The sequence below is a fragment of the Cynocephalus volans genome, chromosome 5 (assembly GCF_027409185.1).
Source record: "Cynocephalus volans isolate mCynVol1 chromosome 5, mCynVol1.pri, whole genome shotgun sequence".
NCBI lineage: Eukaryota > Metazoa > Chordata > Mammalia > Dermoptera > Cynocephalidae > Cynocephalus > Cynocephalus volans.
Genome location: NC_084464.1, coordinates 6,580,916 through 6,604,543, shown reverse-complemented (window position 1 = coordinate 6,604,543; position 23,628 = coordinate 6,580,916). Strand labels below are relative to the sequence as shown.

General features: G+C 55.4%; 1 protein-coding gene across 1 annotated transcript in view; it reads left to right on the top strand.

Moving 5' to 3' along the window:
• The first annotated feature begins 1,954 nt into the window (after nt 1–1,954).
• The window catches only part of LOC134378216 (GDNF family receptor alpha-2-like), a 34,409-nt gene continuing 12,735 nt past the window's right edge, over nt 1,955–23,628 (top strand). The window contains exons 1-4 of the mRNA XM_063097206.1: nt 1,955–1,989; nt 3,513–3,520; nt 6,957–7,271; nt 13,314–13,397. Of these exons, the coding sequence (XP_062953276.1) occupies nt 1,955–1,989; nt 3,513–3,520; nt 6,957–7,271; nt 13,314–13,397 (442 nt within the window). The remainder of the gene's footprint in view (nt 1,990–3,512; nt 3,521–6,956; nt 7,272–13,313; nt 13,398–23,628) is intronic.

Here is a 23,628-nt window from a genome sequence, read left to right as displayed (position 1 = left end):
TAAAACAGGAAGCAAAGAACTATCTGGATGCGTCCAGAAGATACCGCCCTTCCAAACGAGCCCCTGACTTGACTCACGGCAATAAAAGCAGCTTCAGTCTCCTCATCCACACCAACTCTTAAAGGACACCAGAACCATCTCTAGGAGCCACAATCGATGTTCTCAACTTTCACACGACACACGACGTGATTCTTGTGTCGATGACTGTTCTCAGGAGAGGGCTGGAAAATCTCAATAACTGTCAGGATTTTCTCAGTAAAACCAGTGAACGTCCGTGGATCTAGTGACAACCAGCAAAGAGGAGGAGGTGGTGAGCTTCCTCACGCTGGATGAGGAGTGACAGGAGGTCAGCACGTTTACCAGCCGTGGTCAGCTCTGATGACTTTCCAGGGAGATGTCTTCAGTGGCTGTGTCATTACACTCTTTCATGAATTTGTAACGGAGCCTAACTTTAAACAAGAATATAACCAAGAAGGGAAAGTCAAGCCCAATAATGAGCTCACCTTCAGCAGAGGAACGTGGGGTACAGCTGTGCAGAAGGACTGAGGGTTCGCAGCCCAGCCCGGGACAGGAGAACCCACCTCTTACTCCTAGTCAGGTGCTGGGGAGGGTGCAATGTTGGACGTGTGTTGACAGATGCTCCATGAGGCCTACCCAGCATCTGGGAGAATCACAGCAGAATTCCAAACTAACTGTGAAACAGACTCCGCTGATAAAATAAATAGGCCCCAATATGAACATCCAGAGACAACCCCTTCATACCAGCCCTCCACCCTTGAAGTCCTCTGATTGCTGAGATCTTCTCTACGACACCTGGACTCTGCTTCCACTTCAGGCCACCCCCCCAGCCCCTATCTGTCCCCCACCCCTTTCATCCAGCTCCTGACTCTACCAAAGTTGAGCTTCCCCTTCTGAAAATAGGTTGGAGACTCGATTTGTCCATAGTCACTCTGTACCCTTCAAGAACAGCCTACATATCGGATGCTCCTCTGGTCTGAGCTGCTTTCACCTAACATCACAGAAAGAAAACCAACCCCTGCATCAGGGGAATCGATGGTTGAAATGTAACAGACATAGGCAGGAAAGAAACAGAGCTAAGTGGTTCCATTTAATCTGCCCCAATCTTTGGTGCTAGGTGTCACAATCCAGCCACACCCAGAGCTTAACAAAAGGGACTATGAGCTTCAACCACAGCAGTCCCACGTTCTTTTTACCTGGAGCCTGTACAGCTTTACAGATAGTAACTTGACATGTACACCCCTGATGAATTTAGTCCCCCGCTTTATAGCTTACAGCATATAAAATGGGATACTAGATGCAAAGACTTGGAGGATGAGGGGTAGACATGAAGGGAACAGGAGGCTGTTGGTGCCAGACCACCGGTAGCAGAAGAAATGAAGTCATAACAATGGATAGAGGAAAAGAAACCTAGAAACTCAACATTTTATTGTCACATAGTACCATGATGGCTGTTTGTAAAATTTTTATGTCAAAAAATAGTTAATTTGCTTCTGTACACTCTAATTAAGAAAGTACCACGCTATGAAAATAAATGCTTCAGTGCCTTTCTGGATAAAGAGAGTGAGGTATGAAGAAGAAAAGAGTAAGTATCAGGATGTCAGCAAAGGGGCTTAGAACTAGGATGTTTAAACAACTTTCCCTTCATTTGCCAAATCCATTTCAGTTTTAGGGGCTTCCTGGAGCACTCCCTGAGGTCTCGGGCCCCTCCTCTGAGCTCTCCCCTGGAGGAAAGTAACTGTTGCCAGTTAGACCTATTTTTAGCACCAAGGGGAAAATGAGACCACAGGGGCCTGGCTTATGCAATCCGGTGGCTGGGCCTGCTCAAGAGAGAGCACAGAACATTCTGATTATCACTGCTTGGCTGTTACTATTATTGTTGTTATTTTTTTTTACCCAAGGGAGAAAGACAAAAATACTGTGGGATTTATTTAACATGATCTTGGCAAACGCCTTCTGCCTCCTTTTTAGGTGAGTACCTGCGGGCGGGGAGCAGTGAGGTCGCGGGGGCGTCCGGGGCGACGGTGGGGGACCGGCGGGGACCGCGCGCCGCGGAGCGAGCGGGGCCGGGTGGCGAGGACACGGGCGGAGCGAAGGGAGTCGCGGCTGGCTGGCTGCGCGGGGGACTGGGAAGGAGACTTCAACGTCCAGCCATCCCCGCGCACAGACAGCCTGGCTCGCTCACACGCCGCGATCGCACATATTTCCTCCAAATTAATGGGTTCACATTGCGGCCACTTAAGAAAAAAATCCAACTCTTGATCTGGAACAGGGGAAGGAGAGGCGGGGCTCAGAGACTGGGAGGGAAAAGTCGTGCCAGGTCCACCGTTCGCGGTCGGCTCCCGGTCGCGGTCGGTCGCGGTGCAGGGCGTGGGTTTGTCCAGGAGCTCCTGGTTGGACATCAGCGGGGGAGCGCGGGCAGTCACCTGCCAATCAACCTCTGGAAAATGCACCCCGTTTCCTCCCTCCCGGAGCCCCTTCCCAGCGGCTCCACCCCCTGGAACACTTTTCAAGTGTGTCCCCACCGTTTCCCTCCCTCCCACCCACCGCGACCGGAGCCAGATGGGTGGGCGGGAGTGGAGGGCTGCGAGCAGCGGTACCGGCCTTCCCTCGCCCACCTCTGGGGACCCGGGACCCCGTAGTTGGTGGGAAGAAGAGGCAGGGAGGCCAAAGTTTGCTTCCTAGGGTGAAGAAGGTGGGGGGGAAACGGATCCGAGCAAAGACCGCTGCCCCTCTGTAAAGCCCCCTTCCTCCAGGGCAGGGAGGAGGGGCTGCCCGGTGCCCCCGATCCGCACAGCAGCTTCTTTCCCACACGGAACTCTCAGGCCCTCGCCCCCTATTATCCTATGGGAAATGGCTGCTTAGGAAGAGGGTCTAGAGAAAGCAGTCGCCCAGCTGAGTGCGGAAGAGTGTGTGCCAGGCTGTGTGCTGACAGGAGTCCCAGGCACGGCTTCTGCCACCAGGTAAGTGCCCCATAGGGGGGAGCCCGGGAACTACTCGGTGTGTGTCAAAGAAGCACATGTGCTTCAGTGCCGGTGCTGCTGCAGCCGCCCTGCCTGGCTGTGTGGCCCGCTGTGAGCCCGCTGTGAGCCCGCTGTGAGCCCGGCACCATTTCTTTCCTGCAGGAGGGGCCCGGGGAAGGCAGGGGTGGGGGGAGGCAGGTGCTGGTTACAGGAAGAGGTATGCGGTCTAAGAAGAACTCTCCAGACTGTACAGGGGATTGGGAGTCAGCGAGGGTGGACGTTGGTCAGGCCCCGGGCCCTTGGCATGAGTTCCCAGGGGGCATGGCCCGGCTCTGGGTGGCCTTTCCCACCTCCCTAAGCGGCAGGCAGCTTCTCTCTGGGGTGGGAGGGGTGAGTAGGGAAGCTGGAAGATGCTCTGGGCCCACTGTGATCCCCCAGCCCTTCCAAGCAGCCCTGGGGAGGTGGCCTCTCATTGTGAAGGGGCTATTATAAAACCTGACCTTTTCTCCCACTGCTGATTTGAAAACCCAGCTTTCTGGGTCTCAGAATGATCAGGGCCAATAAGAAAAGAAAACTGTATTTCAGGCAAAGCAGCCAGATTGCCCGATGCTGAGCTGCACCCCCCACCCCTTGCCTGCAGGGCTCCCTGGTGGGGGCGCCTTCTGAGGGCTGCGGGTGGAGGAGAGCAGCGTGGGCCCCTTAGCCCCCTCCAGACCAGACCCCCATGCTGTAGTCAGGCTTTCCCCAGCTGAGGAGTCGACTCTCCTGTCCTTCCCAGAAGTGGCATTGGGGATCCTGCTCACGGTGGGTGTGTATGTTTGTGTGTGAAAGTGTGTGCATGGGGGGTTGGTCGGAGGCTCCCACCTGGTGTCTGTGACTTGAGTGCTGAGTAGTGGTGGTGGCGGGAGCAGGAGAGGAGCAGGGGCAGCATCCCCTCGGGGCACAGCCGTTTAGTTCTCTTTCCTTTGAGAACTCCTTTTCCAAAGCTGGGCTGAGGGCTTAACTGAGTGGCTGCAGGATATTGAGAGGCTCTGGGTCAGGCCAGCCAAAAGAAAGGGATAGGTTGGTGGCAACTTTAGCCTTAAGGCCTTTTTCCTGGCAAGGAGCCCATAGTTGGGAGTTGGTTGGAAATTCCACGTGCGGGAGAGGTTTTCCTGGAGCTTGAGTGTTGGTAGGCAGTCTTGGCTGGGGGTGTGGTGAAGCATCTTTCCAGGAGCAAGGGCCTTTGATGTGGCCTTCCCAAGTTTCTGAGTGAGGTCTGTGGGTGGAGGACCGTTGGTGGAGAGAAGGGCCTTCCTTGCCCAGCCCGCTGACCTGCAGCGTTGGCATACCCAAAGAGAGAATGAGCTGGGAAGGTGGCTTGGAACAGCGGAGCTGGTCAGAGGGCCCACTTCCGACTGGCATTCTAGCTGTTGTGGGGACCTCAGGAGGGCAGGTGTAGTTCTGTGTCGTCTCAGTTGACCCATGTCTCTAGAAGTTGCTCCACATGACTGTTCCTGGTGGATCTGAGTTTCCTCCTGACCTAGGATTAGGAAACATCACCAGGATACCCTCTGCCCTTCACTCTCCTAGGATTCTGCTGAGGCCTGCAGGTTGCTGCAATTCCTTTCTCTGGCTGGGCATGATCGGTTCTGGGGTCACAGTGTGGTGAAAGGATGCCTGGACCTTTGCAGAGCAAATCCCTGCCCTGGGCACACGTGCCAATTGGCAGGATGGGGAAGCCTTCTTTTGGTTCGGGAGCCTACCTAAGCTTGTGTGAGGATCATCCCCTGGGGTCCTGGGCCCCACCAGCAGGGCAAGGAGAGTAAGTAAGCATCCTTATTGTCCACCCCCCCTAGGCTAATAAATACCCTGACCTTTAAGGGTGCTTTGAATTCTGAGCCTACAGAAGGCCGAGGATGAGAGGATGTCCCATTCCCAGACCTCCTCTGGCTGTGCAGGCTTTGACTCAGTCAGTGTGGGAGGGGAGAAGCCTGCCGGGACACTGGGCGGGGGTAGCAGGTGCCAGTGGCCGTGTCGGCTCAGCTGCTCCTGAGTGGCCCAGATGCACCCAGGTCCTGCTCAGGGATGTTGGAATCTGCTGAAGCCAAGAAAGAAAGATGCTGCCTCAGCTTGTTGCAGGACACCTCTGCAGCCCGCGCTTGGGCAGATGCCCCGCTGCCCTGCCTGGGCCTCACACTCCACTCTGCGATTTCTTCTCTGGTCCAGTTCAGTCTGGCCTTTAGCTCTTCTTGTTCTGGGGCAGAGGTATGGTCACTGAGAGAAGGAAAGGTCATTTGCTGTGGCCCTGAGGTCTTCTCCATCCCAGGCCCTCCCCAGCACTCTCTCCATGTGGTCTCCTTGTGGCGTGGGTTCCTTTTCCCTCAGGGCTCTGGGGAGGGACAGGCTTGCGGTGCTGTGCTCTGCCTCTAGCTGTCGCTGTCCCCCTGCAGTAGCTCCCCCCTGAGCAGGGCCTCCTGAGGGAAGGCGTGGCCCTTCTGGGTAGGACGAGGGGATTCTGCAGTATTCTGAGGGGGAGACTTGTGGCCTATGATTTTATTATGCTTTGGGGTGGGACGGAGTGGAGGAAGTCTCCCAAGTCACTATTTGCACCTTAGAAAAAGCAGTCATGGCTCTGGGACATGGGATGGGCTTTTTCTGCACAGGATATGGAATCAGGGCCTTAGGAGATGACAGGGGGGCTGGGAAGAGGATGTCTATGTCTGGAAGAAACCACTTGGGAGCTTGGCCTTGAAGGCATCAGGCTGGCCTCTCCCTGCCCTTCACCTCTGTATAATCTTCTCCCCCAGTGCCCTCCCTTCTGAAGCACCATGGGTTTGGACACCAGGGGCAAAGGATGGAGAGGGCTGGCTGATGGGTGCTTGCTCATTTGCGGGGAAGCGAGGTCGGTCTTCCAGGCCAGAGTCCAAAGGAGGTCTGGGGGGAAAATTTCCCTTTTGCCATTGATTTATTTGGCTTTTGGAAGGCAGAAAAGAAAGAGAGACAAGGAGAGAGGGTTTCAGGGGATGGGTGGGGAGGAGAGGAAAGAAAATGAGAAAGAGAGAGGAGGAGAGAGAGAGGGCCCGTCAAGAACGGATAAAAGGTGGTGGAGAATCACACCCCCTGTGAGGTGGCAGGAGAGGCGTGAGAGGCAGAGACAGGAGAGGCAGGGCCGGAGGGAGGAATGGGACTTGCTCTACAGGCTTGCCTAAAGCACTTGCTTCTGGGAGAGCTGGGGTGGAACTTGTCCCATGGAAGGCAGAGTTCAGGTCTCCATCTGGTGCAGAGTCGGGCTGGGCTGGAAGGGAATGGGGCAGCCCCTGCCTGCTGGACACGCCTGGACCGTAGAGTTTGGCTTCTCTCTCCCTGTCTTCTCTTACAGTCTAGCAACTCAGAATGAGTAGAGTAGGGGTCGGAGGGGCTTTTCTGCTTCTGTGGGTGATCTTGAGTTGTCATCTCTGTTCTCTGGGCCTCAGTCTCCCAAGGGTAGAATGTGGGGTCCGGACTGTGTGTCTCTCTAAGGTCCTAACAGACTGTGCAAGTCCAGTGACTTTCTGCTGCTTTCACGGCTTCACACAGCGCCTTGTATGGGCCTCTGGCTGGAGTGGGGTTTGCAGGAGGCCTGGGGTGGTGTTGATCTGAGAGTCCCCTTCTGCACCCCAGCAAGCCCTGCAGGTCCCAGCTCTGTGCTGAGGCTGTGACATTCTTCTCTGGACTCCTGGTGTCTTAGACTGTCTGTAGTCTCAAGCGAGGGACTTCTTGGCTTTCCTGTGCTGTGCTCCTAGCCCCAGTGCCGGTGCCAAGGAGGAAGCCACCCTGGTGGAGCCAGGGGAGAATGACGGCTGAGTTCTAGTTGGGTTTGAGGAGGACTATTCCACTATGTTGGCCTTGGTGTGCTTTGGTGTAAAATGGGCGTGAAGTTCCCAGAAGGGCCCCCGTCCCTGGGCCGGCCTCTGGGGTCCTCACTGATGCTTGTCTTCCCTCCCCACCACCCAGACGAGACCCTCCGCTCTTTGGCCAGCCCTTCCTCCCTGCAGGGCCCAGAGCTCCACGGCTGGCGCCCCCCGGTGGACTGTGTCCAGGCCAATGAGCTGTGTGCGGCCGAATCCAACTGCAGCTCCCGCTACCGCACGCTGCAGCAGTGCCTGGCAGGCCGCGATCGCAGCACCATGCTAGCCAACAAGGAGTGCCAGGCGGCCCTGGATGTCCTGCAGGAGAGCCCGCTTTATGACTGCCGCTGCAAGCGGGGCATGAAGAAGGAGCTGCAGTGTTTGCAGATCTACTGGAGCATCCACCTGGGGCTGACCGAGGGTAAGCCCGGGAGGTGGCGGTGGTGGGCCCAGGGTTCAGGAGGGAGGACTTGGTAATGGGGTGACTGGCCAGCTTTCTGTGTCTATCCACCAGGGGAATCTAGAGCCCAGAGGACGTAGCCACCCCACCTGGGAGGGTGGTGTGGGAGAAGGCCAGGAGAGCTAAGGCTGGAGGAAGGGGAGATGAGCAGGGTGGGGAAAGAGCAGGACCACGGGATTTATGCAAGGACGGTGTGAGGTGGTCCCAGAGAAGGCGAGAGTCACCAGGTGGGTGGAGAAGTAGGAGGGAGGAGAGAGAAGGGCAGGCCATGTGCACGCAGAGCACTGATGCCCAGAGCAGCCAGCCCCTGGCTCTCCCCTGCCCTGTCCTGCCAGGCAGCTGAGCCCAGAGCTGGCTGCCTCATCTATCTTTTCTGCTCCTGCCTCCTTGCTCCAGGAGGCCCGCCCTTCATGTGGCTCTGGACCCTATGGCTGGCCAGGAGCCTTCTGTAGCTGGTGTGTGGGTAGCAGGTCGCACATCCCTTGGCAAGCCTGCCTCCAAGTGCAAGGTAGAACCTGTGAACCCCTCCCCAACACCCTCCATTTCCTCTCTCTCCAAACTGGGTATTCTTTAGGAGACATTCATTTATTAATTTAACAGCTGTTTATTTGGAGTGCACTCAGTGTCTGCTAGGCATTGCAGGAACAGTCGAGAACAAGTGGTGCAGCCTTAGTCTGCAGGGAGCTTGTAGTGTGGGGTGGGGTGCAGGTTAAGGAAGGGGGCGTGTGTCATCTGAGGGCATGGGGGCTGTGATGGGAAAGCACAGGGCGCTGTGGTGGCACCTTGGAAGGGCATCTAGAAACCTCTTGTTACCAAATCTAAAGAGTCTTCCTGGAAGAGGCGGCCTCCAAGCCGAGATGGAAGAGTGAGTCAGAATTGTGTAGGGGATGTGGGAAGAGTGTGGGCAGTGGAGGGAACAGCATGGGTGAGGCCCAGATGTGAGAGAGGGACCTGCCTGCGGAACTGAAAGTAACCCGATGTGGCAGAGGGTGGAGTTGGAAGCAGGGAGAATTAGGGGACAGAGCAGCGGGGTGGGTGTGACATCTGGTGGGTTGTAGGGAGCCCTGAAAGGCTTTAAGGGAGATGGTCAGACCTATGCTTCCAAAAAATGTTAACGTGGTTTCTGTGCAGAGACTAGAGTGGAGGGACTGTTGAGAAGCCACTGCAGAGATACAGGCTAGGGATAATGGTGGTGGAACCAGGACAGTGTCAGGAAAGGAGGAGACGCTCTAAGAGCTGTTCAGAAGGTAGAAGCAACAGGTCTTGGTGACTAGTGAAGTAAGAGTGTGAGGAGAGAGAGGAGTCATGGAGGGCACCCTGTTTCCTGTCTTGGGCCACTGAATGGATGCTCGGGCCATTCAGAAAAACAGGGAAGGCTTTGAGGGGGAGGGTGGGTGATGGTGAGTTCATTTGGGGGCATGTGCCTCTTGTTGGCCATACCCTGCAGACCTGCAGGTATGGAGCTCAGGTGAAGAAGCGGGCTGGAGAGAGAGATTCAGGAGTGGACGTCAGCCTGTAGGTGATCACCGGAGCCAAGGGAGTAGATGCCGTCACATGGAGAGGAGGGCAGTGATGGGGCCCCTGGGACCATGGACATTTAGGGATGGGAGGGGGAAGGGGAGCCTGTAAGGGCGACTGAGAAGGCCCTGGGGGAGAGGTGGGAGGACCAGCAGAAGAGCAAGGGAGGGGCTGATTCTCAGAAGGCAGGGCTGTCAACAGTACCAAGTGCTGTGGGTCAAGCAGAAGGACTGACATGTGGCTGCTGGGGGCAGGAGCCTGGTTAGGGGGTGCATGGTAGCTGGGGGATGGGATGGTGAGTGTGGACACCTCTCTCCAGAATTTTGGTGTAACAATGGGAGAGGATTGGGTAGTTTATATTCTAAGGTAGGACAGTAGTGATGGAGATGTTGAGGTGAGGAGAGAGGGGTTCTCTGTGGAATGGTGCCCTTGGGACAGGCGAGGGGTGGGCCCAGGGCATGTGGTGGGGATGGTGGATTATCCTCAGAGCGGAGGAGGAACACTCCCTCCAGCGTGCTGGAAGGGAAGGAGGAAAGAGACCCACTGCGAGTGTGGAGTCTGGGTAGAGAGGGACTCCTGACCTGTGGCTGAGATGGCTCAAGTGCACTCTGAATATAGGAATGAGCAGTGCGTGTCATTATTAGTGTGACCACCACTCATGACAAAGTAGTTCTTTGTGACTTGGGCAGCCTCATCTCCTAGCAGCGTCGATTCCTAGAGCTAGCAAAGAGGGCCGTACTGTCAGCAAGCACATGCATTTTGTTCTGCAAGAGACAGGGAGCTGTCTTCTCCCAGAGCCTGACTCTGTAGTGTACAAAAGACGAAGGTTCCTGATTCCTGAGCTGGGGAGTTGTGTTTCCCGTTTTGTTTCTGGCAGCCTTCAGTTTCAAAGCAACAGGTGGGGGTGGGCCTGCTGCAGGCTACAGAGCGGACCAGGAAGAGGGAGGACAGAAGTGCCAGCAAGCAGAGCAGGCTGGGCCTTTTGGCGCAAACAGCCTTCGGTGTCCCAGCGGCTGGCTCTGGCATCACTGCATCAGAGCACGCAGGACAAAGGAGGCGTTTCTCATTCGCAACAGCAATGCTGTGTGCATTTAGCTGCCCGCTGCTGTATGCACTATGGACGTCTATCTCTGGTTCAGGGTCTTGAGATGGTTTATTTGTTCATTTCTTCAACAAACGTCTGTTAAGCACCTACTGTGTGCCTCAGAGGGTGACAGCCAGCATGCAGGCCAGGAGACTTTTCTCCAGGCCTGATCTGGAAGAGTCCACCCCCGCTTGTCTCCTCCTGCAGAAGCCTGTCTCTTCTCCGCAGGGAATTACACTTTCTGCTGAGTCTTGGGGGCTGGAGGTAGTTTCTGACCAGGAGAAGCCAGGAGGCCTTTGAACAGCCAGTAACGTTCCCATGAATGACAGGGTCTACCTGAGAGTTGAGCTCTCATGGCTGGGGTTGAGCAGTTTCCCTGGGGGAAGCTCTAAGTCCTTCCTCCCTGTTCCTTAATTACAGTTAATACATGGGCTTGGGCCGGGGATGAAGCGGGGCGAGAATCACTGAGAGGAGGGATGTGCGTGGGTTTGGACTTTCCTACTGCTGCCTGGCTTCTCTTTGGCCACTGCTGGTGGGTGTGATTCACCGTGGGGCTCCCCGGGACACACAACGACCTGGTGGCAGAACCCAGGCTGGAACCCAAGGCCCCCAACTCTTTATCCAGGCTCCTTACTACTGCCTTGGCAGAGATCCTGTGGCCTGGGGCTGTTTCTGTCCTCTGTCACTACCACCACCCGTGTTTGTACAGTGGGACTGTCACTGTTGGCTGCATGGGGGCCTTAAGACCAGGTCTCTTGCCTTCTCCAAAGGTGACACTGAAATTTAGAGTCTTCTCATTCCTCAAATGTGAAGAGCAAAGGCCTCTCCCCCATGTCCATTCCCAGAATCTGACATCCTGGATCTGGCTTCTGCAGTCCAGGCCTTGGGATTTCCCACTGGTAGATTCTGTTGCAGGGACAGGTGACATGCATTGACTTAGAGAGTATGGGCCCCTCTAAACCAGTCCTGGAAGAGGCTGTTTCCCCCTAGAGATGCCTTTAGTCGATCATCCTGGCTGATCCATACCCAGGAGCACAGCCACACCAGAGGTAGAAGGGCAGGACAGGCCCCGCTCTGGGGGCTCAGTCTGGCTAGCAAGAGAAGACTGATCCTGGGAAGAGTGAAACGATGACAATACTTATTTAAGAATGATTTGGTTTCAATCGCGTTTTGTATGTCGGGGGACAGTTTTCGTAGTGTTGAAGCACTGGGGCTCTGGAGAAAATTGCCTGGGTTTAAACCCTGGCTCTGCCGCTCACCAGGTGTGTGACCTTGGCCAAGTCACTCACTCAGTGTCTCTATGTCCTTGGTTTCTTCTCAGCAAGCTAAGGAGAATAATGGTGCCTACCCCACAGAGTAGTTACGAGAATGAATATGAATTAATGTATCTAAGGCACTTTCAGTAGTGCCGGCACACAGAAAGCACAGTATGACCTATTTTTATCATAAAAGTGATTCCTGAGCTCTTATCTTGTTTGGCCCCAATAACTAGCAACGGCTGGTAACCTCGCCACAAGTTGTTTCTCCAGGGAGTATAAATCGAGTGCCAGTGGGTGGAGTGGGGGACACTCAGCTCATACAGGCTGGCGACGGGCCCTGAAGGTTCCAAGGGAGAAGGTGGGATTAGACCCAGGCCATAAAGAGGGAGCAGCGTTTGTTTAGGTCAGTCGGCAAATGCCAGTTGGGCTGCCACTGTGTGGGCTGGGTGTCGCAGGCATAAGGGGTGAGGTGAAGGCTGGAGGCCATTTTTTTAGGAGGGGATGTGCCTCCTAGTCTTTGGGGAGTCTGTACCCTTTCCTGGGGGTGTGCTGGGCATAGCAAACTCCCTGCTCTGTCAACCAACTGGGGGGTTAGTTGAGTCTTAAGTCCTAGCCTCTGGGTAACCCCATGGACTGTGTATTAGTCTGTTTCTGTTGCTTATAACAAAATACATGGACCTGGATAATTTGCAAGAAAGCAAAATTTATTGCTTACAGTTTCAGAGGCTGGGAAGTCCAAAGTCCAGGGAACACATTTGGTGAGGGTCTTGGTGATGGTGACCGTGATCCAGGGGTCTCAATAGCAGAAAATGGTGGAGCAGAGAGAGACTCTCACATGCTCTCCTTTGAAAGCCCTCAGAACCACACCCCTAACCATCATTAATCCATTCACTACGGCATGGTCCTACAATCTAATCATCTCTTCAAGGCCCCACCTTTCAGTTACCATAATAGGATTTCTCACCCTTTTAACACTGTCATGGTGGGGACCAAGCCATCAACACATCAAACTTTTGGGAGGGACACAATTCAATCCACAAGCATCCCCTTACAGGACGGTTGCAAGCTGCTCTCCTGGATGAGTGGTGCCTTCCTGTAAGTGCTCCTGGGGATGCTGCCCACCGCTGCTGGCCCTGAGGCAGCCTGACCTGGCTCTGGGCCCCAGTGCATGGGAAATCAGTGTGCAAGGCTGGGGGTCATCCCCGGCACCCCTGCCCCTCACACATGCACAGTCTGAGTGACTGTCCTCACCATTAACATCTTGGGAGGATATTTCCCTTCCTGTAGAGGCACTGGCAGGGGCCAAGATTCCCGATGAGGTGGTCGGGGTCTCCAGGTCAGCCCTGTGCCCATTATCTCTTGCTGTTCACGTTTCCAGGCAACCAGAGCCTCCAGGAGAGGTCTGAGCAGCTGGCAGGTGGTGGGGAGGACTGGTAGGGCCTGCAGGAGGGGGGTCAGGCAGGCAGGAGCTGGGGACCAGGCCTCCCACTCTCTGGTTCATTAGCCCCTCCAGCCAGAGTCTTCTGGTGACATGACAGGAAGCAATGAGGAAATTCTGTCCTCCTTAGTGATCTGGTCAGAACCAGGGTGGTGTGATGGGAAAAGTAGTGGTCTGAGGGCCAGGACACCGGAGGTCAGCTCTGGCTCTTCCAGGAGTAGCTGTGTGATCTCAGGCAGGTTGCTTCACCTCTCTGGGCCACCTCAGAGCCCTCTCTTGTGAAATGAGGACGTTGTACTGAACACTCATGAGGGGCCCTTTGGCTGATCCTGTGCTTTGTACCTGGCCTTTCATGGGCTCTCACTGTTTCTCCTCCCCTGAGTCTTTTTTCCAGAGTATTCGGGAGTCCTTTGAATAGGGTTGTTCATGCAGGGGAGGTCATGAGAGAAAGTATTAGGTGGTTCCGATCTGCTCTGGGGAGCTCATCCTCTGGCTGGAGAGAAATAGCTTGCCCACATGAAACGTTAAACTTTTCACTCCTAACTTGCCCTAGGGTAGCACTTTTCACTCCGGGCAGGGCTGCCCATCTCCACCTCCTGATAGCACCAGCCCCAGTGGCAGAACGTTCCTCGGGTAGATTTGCTAAGTGCCAGGGAGAGTTCTGGACAGGGGAGCCTGTGTCTGACGCCAATTCTCTCTTCCAGGGGAGGAGTTTTACGAAGCCTCACCCTACGAGCCGGTGACCTCCCACCTCTCAGACATCTTCAGGTTTGCTTCAATCTTCTCAGGTGAGTGGGTTCGTGCTGGGACTTGGCCAGTTGCCCCTTGTCCCTGTGGCTTGGTGGACAGGGCTCTGGGCTTGGACTCAGGCATCCTGGGCTTCTGTTGGTTCTGCCCTGCATTGGCTTAATGTTTCCAAGCCTCAGTTCCTTGTGGGTGAAGGAGACCATAGCAACCCTCTCCCTCGGTGGTTTATGGAATAAAGCATTTGTGGAAATGACTGTGCACGATGGTGTCATGGAGCAGGTCTTGAATCTGAACCTGATGTCCCTCTTGATGTTGTTCCCTCTTTCCTGCCCCTGGCTCTTCTACTCGAGGCTTTTCTACTTGGCCAGCTTGCTTAACCTCTCTGTGCCTCAGTTTCCTCAGCTGTGAACAGGGGGAGTAACAGTCCTGACCTCATGGGATTGGTGTGAGCTCTGAAGGAGCCCATGGGTGGTAGAGCCCTCAGCGTGCTGCGGGCACCTGTGAGTGTGCAGCTGGCCGTGGCTGTCGGTGGTAGTGCTACCACACTCCCCCGAGGGCTCTGCTCCTGAGTGCCCTGAAGGCAGCTTCCCAGGGATGAGTGTCTGGTCCCCAGGCCTCTCCCCAGCCCGGCCTGCCCTGGGGACTGAGGAGGACCATGTTGAGCTCCAGCTTTACTTGCCAGGGCCCATGTGCAGAAGCCAGATGAGCTTTGTGGTTCTTTCTTCTTGGCCTGTTCCTCTGGCTGGGGGACCCTGGGCCCAGGGCAGCCTGCTCCTGCTTGGCAGTGGGGAGAGGCTTCCCGGTCTTGGGATTGCTCCGTGAGGGGTGGGACTGCTCTTCCAGGAGTCAACACTGGTACTCAGGGGTGGCCAGAGTGGGTCCTGTTCTCAGGGGTCTCTGAGGACAGGGATCTGGCTTACAGGCTCCAGGCTGAGACAGGCAGTTTTGTGGCAGTGTCTGAAGTCTTTTGAAACCAGGGTTTCTCAACAGCAGCTCTATTGACGTTCTGACCTGGCTCATTCGTTCTTGTGGGAAGAATCGTCCTGTGTGTTATAGGACGTTTAGCACTGTGCCTAGTCTCTACCCACTGAATGTCAGTAGCACACCCCCAAGTCATGACAACCAAAAATGTCTCCAGGCATTGCTTTTCGCCTGGGGGTCACAGTCCCTGACAGTTGACATTAGCTGCTCTAAAGTGTGAACCGAGAGACTTTCCAGGGAGACCCCGAGCCCTTTCCAATGAAGAATTCTCAGGACAATGTTTCTCAACTGTTTTTTTTCTCAGTTATTGCTCCCCAAGGAGAAAAATTAATTCTCCCTGACTAGAGCTATTAAATACCAAGGAATCAATTTTCATCACAAAGGGTCAAGTTTTGGGGGGCTGCAAACCATTGTGATATCTACGTTGCCCACCCAAGAACCAACATTTGCTCCCGTTGGTGACCCTCCCTACCATGGAGAATGCAGGTCCCAGAGGGTGGGGAGGGGATGACACTCACATCCCTGGCGGGAGAAAGCCCGGATGCTGTGAGAAAGGAGGCATGGGCTGGGGTGGCTGTTGGGTGAGGGTGGATGGAACGGAAACCTCGAAGACGATCACTTGGGTTAAGCATCCTGCCCGGCTCTCTGCAGCTCATCCCTGTGGGGGCACGGCAGAGGCACTGGGCACAGAGCAGGCCCCACGCTGGTTCTGCCTGTGGGCACTGGGGTAGCTCTGTGAGATCCATCGACGGGGCTGGACTAATGGTGGGCTGACCGAGGTCCTTCCTAACATAGACTTTGATTCCCACATTCTAACACAGACGTTGATGCTCACGTTTCTTGATTAAGTTTGAATAGAAATTCGCCATGGACCGTTTCTTTTGAGACACTGCCCTGGGGCTCAGATGGAGGGGTAGGGCACTGTTCACTTGTGGATTCTATGGTGGGGATGCCCTGGTGGCCCCCAAAGCACCCATGTCCCCCCCCACCAGTAGCTCAGGTACCAGCTAAGTACGACTGTGTCGACAGGTGCTGCAGGTTTACTCCAGTAAATAGATAACATTGGCTTGCTCCTGAATGCCGAGGCTCGGCGGGCCTTTCCTTAGGCCGGGCCCTTGCTTGATCCTGGACTCACAGTTAAGTATCTTCCTAGCAGAAAATCTTTACTTAATGGACTTGACACTCTGTGGGACAAGGATGTTGACAAGACAAATGAGGAAATTACTGGGTCTGCAGCTCAAGGAATCGGCTCCCTGTTCCCTGCTGCCTGGGGATAACTGGGCCCCACACAGCCTCTGTGCTCCAGGGCCCTCGTCCCAAAGTGAGGGCCAGGCTTTGGGGACTGTGATGGTCCCTCCTCATCACCCCTGTTGACTCTGCTCCACCAAGAGCAGCCCTAGAGCTGGGTGAGTGGGCGCCTCTGTCTGGGGAAACTTGGACACATAGCTGGAGGGGAGGCCCTGGCCCTGCCAGCAAGAAACCAAGCGGCCTTAGTGGGGAGCAGGAGAAGGCGGAATCGGGAGTGGGAGGCTGGATTCCACTGCAGCCTGTGGGGCCTCAGGCAGGTCCCTTCCACCCTCCAGACCACGTGTTTCTTTTCTGGAGAATGAAGTCATGAGATTAGAGCAGTGTTCCTCAACCTTGGTTCTATCAAGGCACATGGAAAATGGTGATATGGTAGGGCGAGCAGACTAGCTTGGAGCTCAGGCCAGCACAGGCCCCCTGCCTGGCTGCCCTTCGGCTGGGGGGTCCATATCTGGGACACATATTGCCCACCTGTGTGGGCACGCTGGGTGGGAAGTCTTGGCCTGGGTGACCCAAGATCCTGCCCTAGTGCTTTTGGATTCCAAGGCTGCCACCCTGTAGGACTGTATGAAATCAGGTGGGAGGCCCCTCCCTGCTTCCACACACCCGTATTTGGCTATATGTGGCCCCCGGCACCGTCTCTGTGTAAAGAGGCTGTGGCAGGGGCATGGAGTCTTGGTGGCCTCCTCTGAGCTGCCTTGGCCCGTCTGGGGCACCAGGGGATGATGGTGCTGTGTCTTTGGGGCCTGGTTGCTGCTATCTCTTTACTGTCTCCCATCTGAGAATTTGGTGCCTGGTTATAGGGGCCTCCTGGAACATCTGTTGTTGTTCATCTCTCGCCCCCTCTCTCTGCTGGGGTCCTCGGGAAGTCCTACTGGGATTCTGCTGACAGTGAAAGCTGCCGGGATCCCCATAACACCCTCTGATGGCCAGAAGCCCTGGGGCAGGGCATGCCCTCGGGCTCTCCCCGCCTCTCTGCCTAGTTCCACCTGACAGGCCCGGGTTCAGTGATGGGTCAGCTACTCCTGAGTCCAAGGCCAGGCAGGGAGCAGTCTGGCTGTGTCCTGACCCACAGTGACAGTGATGGAAGCTTCCAGATGTCCTGCTCTCGCCTTATACATGGGAAGAGAGTTTTCATGGAGACGTAAGGTTTGTCCCATTTCTAGCAACTCCAACTGCCCCCTTGAAAACAAGACACAAGTGTTTAGGGGCACCTGGTGCACAGCAAGAGCATGGGCCTTGAGCCCGCAGTTCTGGGTTTGAATCCTGACTCGCCACTTAGAGGGGTGTCTTGGTCCTCACTGTGGCTTTTTTGACCAATGGTGCCCATATCCATAAGATGCACCTGTGATGCTACTAATAGGGTTGATAAAGAGCCATCTTTTCTGCCAAGGGTGTTTGGTGGAGGCCGGAGGTCATCTAAGGGGATGCAGGGGTGCAGGAGCTGAAGTCAAGCATCCATCTCGTCCCCAGGCTTCTGTGACTCTGTGAATACTGAGCCCTAGCTGGTCCTGTCTGGGCAGGCAGGAGAAGATGGAAAAGGTGAGGAAGGAAGATCTCTCAGGCAGAGAGGCAGCCGAGGGAAGGAGGTTCTGGAGGGTGGTATGGAGCGTGCAGGGGCAGGTCTGATAGGAGCGAGGGTGAGAGGGACTGGGTGGGCCAGGCAGCGGTGTCCCTCACCACCACTGGGGCCGTGCCTCAGGCCAGGGAGAAGTGGCGGGCAGGTGGCCTTGGCTGGCGCTGCCTGTGCATTCTGGGGAGGGGCAGGGGGTTTCTCGGGCCTCTGCTTTTCATGCAAGTGCTACCAGAGGCACGGACGGGCATGGAGAGTATTTATGGAAACATTGTTTTCCTTTCTGTAACCAGAAGGGGATTTAGGAGTCAAGTCGGCCCACCCCTTCACCTCACAGAAAAGGAAACTGAGGCCCAGAGAGAAGGGGCAGACATAGACCAGGTCCAAGTCCTGGTTCCACCCCTGCCCAGTGTGTACCTTAGGCAGGTTCCTCCCCACTCAGCCCCTGTTTCCTCTTGCCCAACATGGGGCCGGTGGAACCCCTGCCTTCTGGGATTTTTGTAAGGTTTGAATGAGATAATGTGGGTAAGTGCTTGACCCAGTGCCTGGTGTGTTGCGCTAAACTATGTTAGCTATTTAAACATTACTGTGGAGTGATTTCTCCAAGCTCATATGGCAGGTTGTGGCAGGGCCGGCCTAGAACCTGGTATTCTGGAAACAGAAATGGTCGCATGCCTTTTGGTGACATGGGGGCTGGAGTGGAGGAGACCAGGTGCTTTTCAGTGGGCAGAGGGGCCCTGAGGCTCAGTGGGAGTCTTGGGCCATGACTACCTTCTTGTGCTGGGCTGTGACTGGGCAGGGGCGGATGGAGGCTGCTTGGTGGCCTTTTGTGGATTGCAGGCAGGAGAGAAGGTCAGTGTCCACTCTGGTTGGCCAGCAGGCCTCTGGGGTGGGCCTTCCTGCTTGAATGGAGCCAGGTGAGCGTCAGGGATGTTCTTGCTGGAGGCTCCAGTAGTCTCCTTTTTGGGGTCAGGAAGGAGAGAACAAACATGCAAACAAGAAGCCTTGCGTATGTCACTGGGGGGTGAATAACACCTTCCCCTGGTGCTGTAGCACTTTGATCTTGTCATGGCACTCACTCCCACGTGTTGGGGGCATGTGTGCCGTCATGGGCTTGGGTCTGTGTCCAGTGCATCCATCCTCTCTGCGTCCGTCCCTGGTTGCCTAGCACTCTGTCCTAATACACAGCCACAGAGGATCCTGGAATGGTGGGCAGAAGGTGGACTTTGAGGCTGGCGAGGCCTAGTTTGGAATCCTGGCCTTGCCTTACCAGCTGCATGACCTCAGGGTCACCTGACCTCCCAAACCTCATCTTTCTCGTCTGTGAAATGGAGTGGTCAGCTGCCTTGCAAGGACCAGTGACGATTCGCGGCCAGCTCCTCACAGGGTGCCGGCACACAGGAGCGAGCTCCCCAGACGGAAGCAATTGGTGTCACTGTCTGCGGACTGGAGTGAGCCGGTAGCCTAGAGGGAGGCCTTAGACCTACACAGGAAAAGGTGACTAGGAGTCCAGGCACTTGTGAGGTGCCACATACATGCTACCTCTCAGAGCAGCTGGAGGGGTGGGTCCTGGCGGGGCTGGGGGTGCAGGAGGCAGTATGGAGGTGGCCGGGCTGGGGCAGGACCTCGGAGTGGCACTGTTTAGTTCAGTAAACACTGAGTCTCAATGCATTCCAGACAGGTGTGAGCCACTACAGTAAATGAACCTGTGTCCTTGCTGCCTGGTGGGGAGGGCAGATCCACTTAGACACCCAGTAGGTGGTTTATTGTCAGTGGCCCTGTAGACCAAGTGCTGTGCCAAGAGTGCAGGAGAGGCAGCACTGGGCAGTGCCTGGGGAAATCAGGGAAGTCATGCAAGAGGAGAAAGTGGGATCTGGGAATGAGGCCCTTCCTGGCAACGTCATGGCTGGGAGGCCTGGCCGAACTTAGGGTGGTGAAGCCTTCTGATCCTAGTGGGCTCGGGACAGTGAACAGTGGCAGACAGGAGAATGGCCTCTCTGAGATCTCCTCCCTTGGGGCTCAGGATTACTCCATGACAGAGCTCGGGATGACTGCTCAGTTAGCGGGGTTCAGTCCCTAGGGAGGGGCTGGGCTGCCCTTGGGTGGGATGAAGGGAATTATTTCTGGGCTCAAGAGTCAGTCCCCCATGAAGTTTCCATCAGTGGCCCTGGTGGGGCTGGGGGAGGCTTGGGCTGGGTTTAGCTCTGCTGGATGCTGGGGGGAGCCCCTTGCCTTCCCTGGGCCTGGCGCCACTGAGGCAGGCCCCACACCTTGGACTGCTGAGCAGAAGGATGGAGAGTGAGGCTTTAATGCTTCAGGAGGTTGGGCTGGTGCCTCTCAGAGACCCCGTGCTGAGGCAGCCCCCGCCAGGAGGAGGTGGGGATGTTGGGGGTGGCATGAGGAAGAATGGAGGAGCGGGCGGCCTCCCTCCCTGCCCCCTTCATGGTGGCTCGGGAAATAAACTGCTTATCCTCAGATTGTCTCCCTGAGCCGAATGCAGAAGCATATTATTAAAATTTCAAAATTGCATTCTTCTTCTAACAGCTGTCAGAGACTCTGAGTGTCAATGAAAATTGGGCTTTGCTGCAGCCCTGTCACCTCTGACACCTCTCCTTTCAGGGAGGATTTGTCTGATGGCCAGTGAACGGTGTAGGGTGGGGAGAGTGTGGGGACAGGAAGAGGTGGGCTGTCTGGGGGGATGGGGTCAGGTGACTGAGTGGCTCTGGCCATGCAGGTGGGCACCTGGGACCGAGCAGGAGGAAGCCGGCTTCCCCAGCTGGGGTGCCGCAGCTGGAGAAACGCACATTTCCCCTCTCCTGTTTCCCTTTTCTGTCTCTCCCCACCAACGATTTGCTCACGCTGAGGGGTGAGCAGGGTGTTGGCGACTTCATCTCTGGTTCCCTTTGGGTCCAAGGAAGAGACTGCTATGAAAGAAGGACCAGGAGAGAACAACATGGAACCCCAAAGAAGGGCTTTTAGTGTGGAATTTCAGGCGCTGTGGCTGGGGTGAGGTTTTTCTGGGAGAGGGTGTTTTCTGGTCCCCTTCGAATCTGACTTCCAGGGACCAACTGCTGTGTGTGAGACAGGCCCTGCCAGCAGCTGGGATGGGGGGCAGCTCATGATGGGCTCCTCCTGCTCCTGACAAGCTCCCAGATAGTGCATGCAGGTTCTGTCCTTCACGCATGCCTGGCATGGTCATGTGTCAGACTCACTCTAGTTTATCCTGATATAGGACAGGATAGGTACCTGCGCTGAAACCTCTCCCAACCACATCTGTCTGCATGCTCCTGGAGCTCCATGGTGTGCGGAGAAAGGAGTGCAACGAGGAGGGGGCTGGTGTGCAAGGAGAGTGTGTGTGTGTGTGTGTATGTGTGTGATGTGGGAGTGTGGTCCGGTGTGTGTGCATGCACATGTGTGGTGTGTGTGTGGGGGGTGGTATATGCGTGTGTGTTAGTGTGCGTATGGGGTGTTGTGTGTGTTAAGAGTGTATGTGATAGTGTGTGTTAGCATGTGTATGGGGTGGTGTGTGTGTGTTAGTGTGTGTATGGGATGGTGTATATGTTAGATTGTGTGTGTGACAGTGTGTGTAGGGGAGTGGCTTGGGTTTTGGCAGCAGCTCTGTGGCTCTGTCTGTGGACAGGGAAGTGGAGGGGAAGGCAGGCAGGAGGGACAGGGAGGCGGAGCCTGGGTGGGAGCGTGGAGCTGGGAGACTGGCCCTCCCCAGCTCAGAACAGTCTTAGCCGTCACTACTCAGGGAACAGCCGCTGCTGCCTTCAGGCCTTTCCTTATCTCTTTGGAAAGCTCTGCGAATAGTGGGACAGGGAGGAATGCGGAGGGGCACTGGGAGGTGGGAAGGCCGTCATGGCCGACCAGCAGAAAGAATGGTAGCCTTACCTCTGCATGCGGGGGCATCCTGCCCCACTGCGCCCTGATGCTTAGGGACTCTCTGCAGAAGAAACATGCGTGTTCATTCATCCCAGATACTCACAAGTGTCCTTTGCATGCCATGCCCGGCTCTAGGTGCCAGGGAAGCATCAATGAACAAAGCGAGCCAAGAAACAAATTTGCAAGAAAAATGTAAGACGGCAATGAATGCTGAGCAGAGAAATGAAATAGGATGAGGGACAGAGGTGACTGGGAGTGTCAACATGTGACTCACAGGATGGACCCAGTTGTGGGAGGGTCAGGAGTTGGCAGAAGCTCCAGGTACGAACCTGCGTGTGGAGGGTGGGTGGGCAGGAAGGCCCTGTGGATGCAGAGGCAGGCGGATGAGGCTGCAGGCCAGATTACGGGGTTTGGACTGTATCTTGAGAGTGATGAGAAACCAGACAGTTGTGCAGTGCAGTATGATTCATGCACTTGGAAAGATGGCTCTTGTACTCCGGAAGAACGGCTCATGGAGACGGGGGCCTGTCCTGCTTCCCAGACAGGAGTGGCAGCAGGGAGCCCCCTGGAGAGGCCGCTGCTGTGGCCCAGGCGAGGGATGGTCGTGGGAGAGGTGGAGAGCAAGCCTGGGTTTGGGGTAGATTTTGGAGGTGGGTTGAGAGGATGCAGAGCTGGAACTATGGATAACTCTGATACTTTGGGTGCGAACAACGATGAAACTCCATCGACCAGGTTAGAGGGGAGAGGTGGGAAGGAACGGGTTGTGGGCGGGTGTGCAGAAAGGAGGAGTTCTGTTTCAGCGGCAGCGTTAGGAGTGAGATGCTGATTAGACCTCTTGGAAATACCAAGTAGGTAGTTAGATGTAAACCTGGAGTTCTGGGGAGAGGTCAGGGTTGACTCATAGATTGAGGGCTATTAGCATATAGATGGCACTTAAAGCCATGGCACCTTGAGGTCACAGCAGGAGAGTGTATGGTCAGGGAGAGGGGAGGCTGTGCTCTCCACGCAGAGGAGGAAGAGCCAGCAAAGGAGGCTGGGGAGGGAGGGGTGGCCAGCACAGTTTCCAGAAAGGGGTGATGAGCAGCTGTGCCCGGTGCCCCCAAGAGGTCGTGTGGGAGAAGTTGGGTACCATGGAGTTCATGGTGGTCTCTCTAGAAAATCCTGCGTGGAGAGTGGGGTTGGCAGCTTGATTTGGGGAGGATGAGGGAGAGAATGGGAAACGAAAAGGGAAAAACAACCAGAGACCACCTTTTCAGGCTTTGCCAGGAAGGGGAACAGCAATACAGGGGCTGAGGGGTCATGGCGGGTTTTGATTTGGGGTTTGTGTGTTTTGTGATAGGCAATAATGGCGGCACATTTGTATGCTGTTGGGAAAGATCCACGAGAGAGGGAGAGACTGAAGGCTTAAGAGGGGAGGCCCAAGTGGGCACCTGCCCATATGGCATGCACCAGCACACATGGTACGGCAACCTTTGATGGGGGTGGGTCCTTTCTCCCTAGTGATAGGGAGAAGGTGGGCAGTGCACAGGTGAGATGGTTGATTGTTGCTGGGGTGGGAAGGTGAGGGATTTATGTCCAAATCTGCTATTTTTTCATAAAGTATGAGGCAAGTGCTATGGTCTGAATGATTGTGTCTTTCCCCTCCCCACCCCCATTTGTATGCTGAAATCCTAGCCAGTAAGGTGGTGGTGTTAGGAGGTGGGGCCTTTGCCAGGTGATTAGATCATGAGGGTGGAGCACTCAGGAATGGGATCAGTGCCCTCATAAAAGAGCCCCAGAGAGCTCCCACGTTCCTCCCAACAAGTGAGGACACAGGGAAAAGACACTGTCCATGACCCAGAAGGTGAGCCCCCCCCCAGACACCACATCTGCCAGCAACTTCATCTTGGACTTCCCAGCCTCCAGAACTGTGAACAATACATTTGTTATTTATAGGCCACCCAGCCTAAGGGATTTTGTTATAGCAGTGCGGACAGACCGAGACACAAGGTAATCAGCTTAGAACAAGGGTGGAAGAGAGAGTGTAGAAAGACTGAGGCAAGAGAAGGTTTGAAATGCCATTTTAAGGCATTTGGGGTCAGGAGTTTAAAGTGAGACCAGTCAGGCTGGTTGTGCATGCATGTGTGTGAGTGTGTGTTCCTAGAGATATTCAGCTGCTCAGGAGCCAGCATGGAGTAGGAGTGGCTGGTTTCACCGGGGTTGCTGGTTAGTGAGGATGACAGAGGAAGGCAGGGGTGGAGGTGTTCAGGCGTGTGCGTGGGGCCAGGAAGTCTAGGCTGGGTGTGGAGGAAGTGAGCACAGCATGGTGGGATGGTTGAGGGACGGCAGGTGGCTGGGTCAGTAGGTCAGGGTTCGGGGGAAGTTTAGGGATTGCTGCAGTAGGAATTTCAGAGAGGTTGCTGGAAGGTGGGGAGATAGTGGTCTGAGGTTGGGATGTCAGCATTCCAGGGATGATGTGGGTGTCAGTGAAGTCGAGGCCAAGGGTATGACTGTCGATTTGGAGCTAAGGGTAGGAAGAAGTCCCTGCA